General features: G+C 33.5%; 1 protein-coding gene across 1 annotated transcript in view; it reads right to left on the minus strand.

Annotated features, from left to right (window-relative positions):
• LOC103505247 (plasma membrane calcium-transporting ATPase 3) overlaps positions 1–10647 on the minus strand; it is a 73879-nt gene that overhangs the window by 26082 nt on the left and 37150 nt on the right. Inside the window, exons 11-15 of the mRNA XM_026821145.1 lie at positions 8743–9007; positions 7837–8617; positions 7371–7582; positions 6887–7038; positions 6403–6541 (exon numbers count right to left, since the gene is read on the minus strand). Of these exons, the coding sequence (XP_026676946.1) occupies positions 6403–6541; positions 6887–7038; positions 7371–7582; positions 7837–8617; positions 8743–9007 (1549 nt within the window). The remainder of the gene's footprint in view (positions 1–6402; positions 6542–6886; positions 7039–7370; positions 7583–7836; positions 8618–8742; positions 9008–10647) is intronic.

Raw genomic sequence — 10647 nt, forward strand, 5'->3', positions numbered from 1 at the left:
AGTCCATGAGTACAGTCATTCCACGCCAGGGCGGTGGCTATCGGCTCTTTACCAAAGGTGCTTCCGAGATCGTTTTGAAAAAGTGAGTGAAATTTTAATCTAATCTGAGGCATACTACGGGATGGGCATGCTACGAGACAGACCGCAGGAGTTGTAGCAGTTGTTGTATTGCCACGAAATAAAAACGACGGCGGTAAACCCTCGTCTTAAAAAAAAAAAAAAAAAAAAAAAACTTTTCTAGACCCCTTCCTCGTAGATATGAGTAAAGCCACACTTCTGTAACACCTATTAATAGGTATTAGAAAAAAAAGGTGTGATCTACATTACACCTTTATAAGTCCAAATATTACTTTAAAATATGCTCAAGGTACAAAGATGGGGGAAAATACAGAAGTTAAAGAAACAGTTCCAGTAGTCGGATGAAATTCACAAATTAAGTAGATAATTTGTTGTAGAAGTACTAATCATAAGTCATAAAATATTAACAATATTTTTAAAATTCCAAACTCAATCAGAAAACTCATTTGTAGATTTTTTAATTATCATTACATTTATTACCCCTCTCTCCCTATTTCAGACATTCCCATTTTCTTTCCAGTGCCCGTAAATATGTAGGTCTTGTAGGTACTAGGTAGAAAAATTATAGGTAATAATTTTACATTTTATTAGCTCTAGTGTTTTTCTTGGGATCAAGTCTGTTCCATTTGTTAATTTTATATTTTTTTTTTATTAAAAAATTAATATAGGTAGTTAGGTATTTTCTTAGTTTTAGATAGTATCATGTTTTTGTCATTGCTTAGGACAGTTACGTTGATGGGTTCAGAAGTTTAGTTATACCGAATATTGTAGATAAGCGGTACCCACCAGGTTTTTTTGCTCTAGGTGAAGAATTTGGTAACTGGTAGGTTATTGGTACAAATAATAATAAATAATCCTCTCTCCTTTATAAGGGGAGTACCTATCTATCTTTTATACCGAGTAGCAAAATCCAAGTTAAGCGCATTTAGGTTCTAATAAGGCTTGAAAATATTTTATTGTATTAAAAATGTCTGAATTTTACTTTTTTGGCCATAAAATAACAGAAACTAAAGTTTAACCTTAATTATTATCATTATTCTTTATTTTTTATCAAGTAGGAAAAGGATTAATTTTAAACTTAAATTTGGGAATCTAGGTATGATTCAAACATAACGAAATAAAAAGTTCAAAAATAAAATACATATATAATAATATTTCTATATTTTAGTTATGGCAATATTTGCCGTGTACAAAGCCTGAAGTAATAGGGGCTACATGTTACGTCCGTTGGTGATACATTGCCTACGAGTGTTTGCATTTTACGATCTCAAAAGAGCCACAAAACCTATTACATCTTTACCAAGATTTATTGCGATGCATGCATAAGACTTTGAGCATGACCATTTTCCCAAGTATTTTGACGCTTTCTTTAATATTTTACAATATTAGTCAAAACTAAAAGGCGAATCGAAATACATATTTTCTTATTTTTTTGTACAGACTTACAAACTAGATACCTATCTCATGTATTAACCCTTGGTTAATTTTTATTATTATTATTATAATATTTTAGACACAAAGGGTTAGTTTTTTGCTTTATTAGTCATGACATATTGTAATATTTGTAACAAACTATAATCTTGAAGACACCAACATAATTTATTTTTATTTTATCTTATTTTGTTTTATTAATTTTTATATAAACTTATATTTTAAATGTTAAAACATGCTGGGCGTTGGCCATTTTATGGATTGTTACTATCAGCAAAACGTACATTGCTTTCAGATTTATTACTAAAAAAAAAAAAAAAAAAAAAAAAAAAAACAAATAATAATAACTGGTCGTTCATTAAGTAGGTTTAGGTGATAGGTATGTTAGTACATACCTATCACCTACTATGCTTAACTTTTGTCCTCGTTTTTCAAAACGCACAAAATATATGTGAAATTTGAAACAGACCAATTTTTCTAAGTAGGTATCTAAGAAGACTCTCATCATATTTACTTTTTAAACTATAATACCTACTTGTTGAAATTAACACAGTGGTAAAATCTGATGAATCCATGTTCATTTGAATAGCATTTTAAAGGAGGCTTTCACGTACAACATACTGTAAATATTTTAATATTTATTTGTATTATTTCAATTCAGTTTCATAAACTGGAGTAGATTAGTACAACATTTACTAAATGTTTATCAAAACCATTGTTAATTAATTTTTAATTAATTTTATTTAATTGGCTTATATTGTTTTTATTGGTAAATAAAAAAATAGAAAAAAATATATAAATATAAACAAAATTTTTGCTTCCGAATTAATATAAAATGTGGGTACCTACTAAGTTATGTATGTATTGTGGGAAAATTCTATTACCTATTTCGAAATTGTGTAAACCAACAAAGATTCAAAATACTCCTATTTTTATCAAACTTTGTAATTTTGATACATACAGAAACATCAACTTTCTGTCTGCAAATACATTGCAGAATTCTACTATTCAAATTTACTTTTAGGTAATAATAAAATAAAAGACACTTGTTTACCTTTGTACACAAAATATCTAATATGAATACTGGTTGATATCATAATTATATACCTATACAGTTTAAAGAAAAAAAAGATATGGAAGTATATAGTAAAAATACGTAAATACTTGTAAACCAATAATGAGAATACCCATACAACTCTTTAGGAAGAGATTTTTGTTATTGTAGAACAAATAAAAGACCATGTGAAAAAAAAAAAAAAAAAAAAAATGATGCTAAGATACTATTACGTTGACTGATTGTAACGCCAAGTTTATTAATATAGACTAAGTATTGCTAAGGGAAAGCACACTGTTAGCATTTAGATAGTAATTAAAATTTTGAAATTTAATTTCTTTTTTTATCTATTTTGTCCATCCTCCTCTTTCACCTACCTGCATCAGGAAATATCAATAGGAATAAGTGTAAAAAATATTATTGACAGTATGACAGTTTTATTTTAATTACCTACCTCACATTCGCTGAAATTAAGTGATGACCGACTGGAAAAACTTGGTGTGTAAAAAACATTACCTTAATTTAGTAGGGAAAAGATATTTTGAATCATTTAAAAATGTCTGAATTAGAAATAATAATTTACTTCTAAGAAACATTTAAATGGTTATAATTTATTAAGAGTAATTTCGAATGAATGATTATTTAGGTAGGTACTGAAAATACTGTATACCAAAATGAAGGGGGGGAAGCAAATGAAATACGGCTGAATATAATGAAATTATTTTATTTCGCTTCTTTTTTTTCATAACTGGTGTGTGTTCTTTGTTAATGAAAAAACGAACTACAGTTGTAATATTTCATTTTATATTAATTCGGAAGCAAAAATTTTGTTTATATTTATATATTTTTTTCTATTTTTTTATTTACCAATAAAAACAATATAAGCCAATTAAATAAAATTAATTAAAAATTAATTAACAATGGTTTTGATAAACATTTAGTAAATGTTGTACTAATCTACTCCAGTTTATGAAACTGAATTGAAATAATACAAATAAATATTGTATTCGTATATTTGATTGTGGCTGATAGGATTATTATTGGAACAGGGCCTTACACAAAAAGGACGAAAAAAGGTACCTACCGTTTGTGAGCATAAACATAAAGTGAAAGTATTTTGTTTCATATAGAGGGAACTGTAAAAATCGAGGTCTGTCATTTAAGACAGAAGGAGGGTATGATAGGAGAGAGTCTTATCTGTTAAGGATGAAAAGATCACCCTAGTTCGGAATCGAACCCATAACCTAGTGCTTACTAGGCTGCCTGGCTGGCACTTCACTCCTTTTTCTCAGTTTCTCGTTTTTCCCCCCCACAAATCAAGAGGAAGCATTGTGCAATATGGAAAATGCATTGCATGTTGCGTTTTTGAAACGTTCAAATTTCAAGGCGCAATTAAGTTGCACGTGCGTTTGTTTACAAAATGACAGAATTCAAATTTTGAAAAATCCAAAATAGGGATGTAAATGAGTCGCAAATATATCGATAAATCGATATGTCGATATATCGGCCCCTCAAATATATCGATATATCGGGGGAAATATATCGATATATCGCCGATATATCGATATATTTAACAATTTTTCTTGTTTTGGGGGTTACAAGATATTTACACTGCGTTTTACAATAATAAGGCTACTTTTAGACCCTAGAGTTGCTTGAAATACCTAAACAAATTATTTAGGCAGGTAAAATATAGGAATTTTTATATTTATAAAAAACAAAAATAAAACAAAATCACTCATTTAACTTATCACAAAAAATAAAAATAAATAGTTTCTGTTATTTTATGGCCAAAAAAGTAAAATTCAGACATTTTTAATACAATAAAATATTTTCAAGCCTTATTAGAACCTAAATGCGCTTAACTTGGATTTTGCTACTCGGTATAAAAGATAGATAGGTACTCCCCTTATAAAGGAGAGAGGATTATTTATTATTATTTGTACCAATAACCTACCAGTTACCAAATTCTTCACCTAGAGCAAAAAAACCTGGTGGGTACCGCTTATCTACAATATTCGGTATAACTAAACTTCTGAACCCATCAACGTAACTGTCCTAAGCAATGACAAAAACATGATACTATCTAAAACTAAGAAAATACCTAACTACCTATATTAATTTTTTAATAAAAAAAAAATATAAAATTAACAAATGGAACAGACTTGATCCCAAGAAAAACACTAGAGCTAATAAAATGTAAAATTATTACCTATAATTTTTCTACCTAGTACCTACAAGACCTACATATTTACGGGCACTGGAAAGAAAATGGGAATGTCTGAAATAGGGAGAGAGGGGTAATAAATGTAATGATAATTAAAAAATCTACAAATGAGTTTTCTGATTGAGTTTGGAATTTTAAAAATATTGTTAATATTTTATGACTTATGATTAGTACTTCTACAACAAATTATCTACTTAATTTGTGAATTTCATCCGACTACTGGAACTGTTTCTTTAACTTCTGTATTTTCCCCCATCTTTGTACCTTGAGCATATTTTAAAGTAATATTTGGACTTATAAAGGTGTAATGTAGATCACACCTTTTTTTTCTAATACCTATTAATAGGTGTTACAGAAGTGTGGCTTTACTCATATCTACGAGGAATCTAATTTTGTGAATGGGACAGAATATGACCTCAATCCAAATTAAAATAGGAAAACTATTTTTTTTTTTTTTTTTTACTTGAAGATCTCCTTACTAATAGTAAAAGTAAAAAGTACTAAGTAAATAATACCCACCTATGTAGAGGAGGTATGCGTTTTTCCAAAGAAAATCTGATTTTTTCTATACAAAAATTGGAACACAATGTAATTAAAATGTAAAATAATTATTTACTTTGGTATTTACATCAAATTTCTAATGAATTTACACTGATTTTTAAACACCTAGATTTTATTTTAAAAAGACACTTTCTAGTTTAAAACTACCTAAGACTTAATTATTGGGTAACTCTTCCGTTCTTAAAATAACATAGGTAACTAGTTACCAAGTAAATCTGAACATACCTATTTTAAAACTCTATAACCTAAATTTCATGAAAGAAAAAATGTATACTTTTGGACAATGCCAATTCAAACAAAGTAGGTAGGTATCACGGAATCACTACAACTTTGCCAGTTTGCTAATGCAATTTTCAATAAACTTACTTCAAAGTTAAGGCCGATTGAGAGCTAATGACTGACAAGTAGAGATTTTCTTTAGTGAGACCGAGTGCATCCCTATCTCAGAACATAGAAATCCTATGAATTTGTTGACCAAATTGGGAATCAAATCCGGACTTCCAAGGTGCAAGGCCAGTGTGATACCTACCAAACTACTGAAACTACTAATATGCCAAATGCTTCAACAGATAATAATATACCTATATTATAATAATTAGAACTGTCTCAGATTGAATAAAACCTATACTGTCGATAGAGAAATATTCTTTTGATATCAGCAGTATCACCATTTATTCCAAAGGCGCATTTATGACCTTTGGAATATTGTCATAACCTAACTTTTATTATATTTATTTTATACAAAAACAGAAAGAAACACCTACCTATTGTAACAGTTTAAAAAAATATATAATAATATGGCACATAAATGATTTTTTTTCTCTGACATGTTGTAACAAAAAAAAGAGGAGGCTCGGAAAAAAATGCCACAAAAGTAGAAGAAAACAGATTTTTTTCTCAAAAGAAATAATTTTTTTCACTGTGCTCATTTATTATTTTAGGGGAGGGGTGAGGGTTTTAGGATTATCTAAACCACATCTACCAGTGTGCTTTCCCTTCGCTTGACCTCGTAGCAGAGCTGAAGGTGTGGGTCGACTACGGGTTGACTCACCTGGGTTTGCAGCCTCGTCAGGCCGCGGATCCATAGGATTTGTCCGGCCCGGGGCTTCTTATCCGCGTCGGGGTCGAATTTGTGCTCTTCACCTAGCTGAATAGCCTCGGTATATTCTTCCGGGTGCCCACGGCCCCACCTGTAACAAAAAATATGAAAGGGTAATTCGTAATAATTGTATTGATTACCATGATCGTCAGTTGTAATCATTTGTTTCCAAATCGAAAAGAAGTGGACGAAGCTTCATTATTAAGAGAGAAAAAAAAATGTACCTAAAATAACTTTTAGATAGGTACTGGAAGAGATTAAAGCTATCAGAATTTCATGAATGTTCCAATCAAGGTTCGTGTTCCAATTATAGAGACTCGAGAAATATAGTATGCACAGTGCGTAACTCAAAGAGATTTTAGGCGTTTATACAAATTGTACTTGAAAAAAATCCAGCCGATATCGACAGCTATATAAGAAAAGGTAAAACACTTACGAAAGTATTTTTGGAAGTTTCCTAGTGGGAACGGTGGTGACAACTTGTCCCCATAATAGAGTGCCTATTCCGAAGAACAAGCACCACAGCCATTGCTCCAACGTGAGACTTTTGGTGGAGAACGCCTCCCGACCAAACTGAATGATGAACACCTGACAACAAACAAACAATAAATGGAATTTAATACAAACTTTAAACCAGGTATTTGCTTTAGCCTGTCCGAAAGGGATTCAAATATTGAAAAGTATTTTTACCCTTCGTAGATTCGTATAAGCTTAACCCATCCCTTGGGGCAATTTTCCCAACACCTAAGCCTCAGAGTGGGCTTTTTTAGAAACTTTTACCCTTACTAGACTGTATCAGTGTACAAAGTTCGAAGATATATCGTTTCGTCCGAATGTGGCTTTAGTGAGTCAGTCACTTTTCGTTTAACCTCGTTACTTAATTATTAATTTTACGATGAATTGGTAACAAAAATGCTCACCTGAGATGCAGCGGTGATGAACCAAATGCTGTAGAAGATAGGATTCGAGAAGAAGCCCTCAAACACGTTTCGCTGGCCGTGAATTTTGCGGGCGTTGATTTCATTGAACAAAGTCATAAAGACGAACGTGTTGAAGATAACGGTGAAGTGCTGTGTCGGCTCCGATCCAAACTCAGCCCCGCGTCCCGTGGGAATATCTAACAGTTTGTCACCTGGAAGTCACAAGTAGGTCAAGGTCATTGAACATCGAGTCAGAATTGAATAAATGCGGCCAAGTGGTTGTTTCTACTGCAGATTAAAGCACATACCTGTATTTACATAGTTCTTTTTTCCCCTGTTATTCATTTTCTATCGTTAATTTCCCGTTATTTTTTCAATTGATTATGGCCAACTTGAGATTCAGCTGATTTTCTGTCTCAATTACCTATGTACTACTTAATTAAATGTAAAATACGAGAAAACTTACCAACAAATAACAAAGTAAAAACAACAGTAAGTTGATAGATAGCCTGTCCCAAGATGTTCTTCATCATGGTTTTAGAAATGAGAGGCTTTGTGCGTCCGTACGGTTTTCTCAACAAGAGATCAGGTGTAGGCATCTCTGTAGCCAGAGCCAAGGAAGCCAAAGTGTCCATGATCAAGTTCACCCACAACATCTGCACAGCTTTCAATGGACTGTCCTGGACAGCACAAGCACCGATGAAAGCTACTATGACAGCTACCACGTTCACCGTCAATTGAAATTGTAAAAATTTGGCAATACTGTCGTAAACATTTCGTCCCCACATGACAGCTTTCACGATACTACTGAAGTTGTCGTCTGTGAGGATAATGTCTGACGCTTCCTTGGCTACGTCAGTACCAGCGATGCCCATGGCAAAACCCACATCAGCTTTCTTTAAGGCAGGACCATCATTTGTTCCGTCTCCTGTGACAGCAACTACTTCTCTACTATCACTGACTTTGCTGTCAATGATTCCTTTCACAAGCGTATATTTGTCAGTCGGCGATGAGCGGGCAAGTACCCTCAATCTGGGCCATACTTTATCCAACAAATGTTGTTGAACATCTCCATTAGCGTCTCTGACTCGTCGATTAAATTCTTTTCCTTCTAGAATTAGAAAGTCGTCTCCTGGTTTTAGAATTCCACACTTGGTTGCAATAGACCTGGCAGTGTTTATGTTGTCTCCAGTTACCATTCGGACCGTAATACCAGCACGTTGACATTTCCGAATAGCATCAGGCACCTGTAAACATAAACAATGTAGATAAGAGTTAGTGTAATGTTCTTTGTAAACAAAGTATCAACACAAGTCTATAATGTTATAGGTATCCATCTAATGAGGATAAAATTTTATCGGGGAGCACTTACTTCTGGTCTCACTGGATCCTCGATTCCCACAACGCAAAGTCCAGTCAGATTATTTACAATGTATTCTTCGTCGTCCCAGTTGGGCTCCGTGTCAATGTGCACTTGGTTGATCTCAGCTTTCCCGGGCACGAAGTCTCGATATGCAATTGAAATGGTTCGAAGTCCGTCACAGGCCATGGGCTCGATTACGTTTCGCACTAATCGGTCCTGCATTTCTCGCGTGAATTTTTCCAGATTACCATCCCGTCCATAGATGAAAGCGCATCTGGAAATAAAGAACACATTTCATTTTCATATATTAGACCAGTTCGTATAGATAGTTGCCTACAGTATTGGGTTCGTAATCAAGATACTACTGTTCATTAACACCATGAAAGAATCCCACTGGTGACAAGTATGGGTATCTTAGGAGAAGTGAAGCTAACATCTCCACGATTTTTTTCACATGCTGCATATTGCATAATCAAAATAATTACACGGCATTCATACAAATTTGATTATCCCCTTCTCATAGGTAATAGAGGTATAGTAGGAAAAGTGAAGCTGACATCTCCACTATTCTCCATAAATGTTTTATATGCTCCATATTGCATACTCAAATAACTACACGGCATTCATAAAAATTTAAGCTCCTTTCCGTTCTTGGTGATACTAACAGCCCTTATTTGTATGATTATTCGCATAGAACTAAAAGGTCCACTGAAGCTATTTTTTTTTTTTTTTTTTTTTTAAGACGAGGTTTTACCGCCGTCGTTTTTATTTCGTGGCAATAACAACAACTGCTACAACTCCTTGCGGTCTGTCTCGTAGCATGGCCCATCCCCGTAGTATGCGCTCAGATTTTAGATTAAAGATTTTCACTCACTTTCTTCAAAACGATCTCGGAAGCACCTTTGTCGGTAAAGAGCGATAGCCACCGCCCTTGCGTGGAATGACTGTTACTTTCATCAACGCCCTTGCAGCACTGAGTTGAAAGTGTAGACCCGGGTCAGCATTTTCTTCCGGTATATCGTCACGCATGGTCTGAAGTTTTGGCCCAGAGCTAGTACGAATCCAGAAGGGCGCATTCCGTCTTGTTGCCACTTGTTTTGGAAGCTAGTAGGGTTCGTGTCGGGAGGTCTGGGGGGGGAAAAAGGAGCAAGGTTATTGTCATTGCCGGTGGTGAGTGAAGAGCAAATAGAAAAAAGTAGGTAGTAATTATTTTAAAAAAAAGTAATATTAGTATTAAAAATAATTAACATAAATAAATAAATGACTGATGCTTTGTAAATAGATTCATTCTAGGTGATTTGGAGCTTTACAAGCTTTTTAGAGAACAGTTAAAGAAAAAGAGTCTTTCAAGTTGGCGGTCTAAAAAAATACCTCCGTACGATAATATTCTGATAAAGGAAGGTATTTTTATAAATTAACTAATTGAGGGCACCATTAGTTTTATTATCAGCAAGAGTTTGGATCACTATCAGTTAAAAATAAAAAGGGTGAGAAACAGTTCTTCACATTATTTTCATTCTATGTTTCGTCGCAGCTTATCTTACCATAATCCTGGGACGTATAAGGCAGAGTTGAGTCGAGATGGCCTGGACAATAAGGTTTCCCAACATTCGACGGGCACAGGAGAGCTAAATTTTGGTGTGGTTTTGCTGAGGGACTTCACAGTATTAGGGACCTGGAACCACAGTCATTCTGCTTGGTGGGTGAGGGTTCCAGTTTTGTCCGCGGAACACGATGCAGTGGCGGTTACCATGAGATTATCACAAGGGTCACACACAGTGTACGGTATTACACAAAGAAGTTATATATGTGCTATTCATCATTTTATCTGGAACGCGTGAGAAAGCTGATTTCGTGAAGCATTAATGTAAATACATGTGAAAAGATATCATCGCTCAATCAATAGGATAAAAT

The sequence above is a fragment of the Diaphorina citri genome, unplaced genomic scaffold (assembly GCF_000475195.1).
Source record: "Diaphorina citri unplaced genomic scaffold, Diaci psyllid genome assembly version 1.1 scaffold1, whole genome shotgun sequence".
NCBI classification, from domain to species: Eukaryota; Metazoa; Arthropoda; class Insecta; order Hemiptera; family Psyllidae; genus Diaphorina; species Diaphorina citri.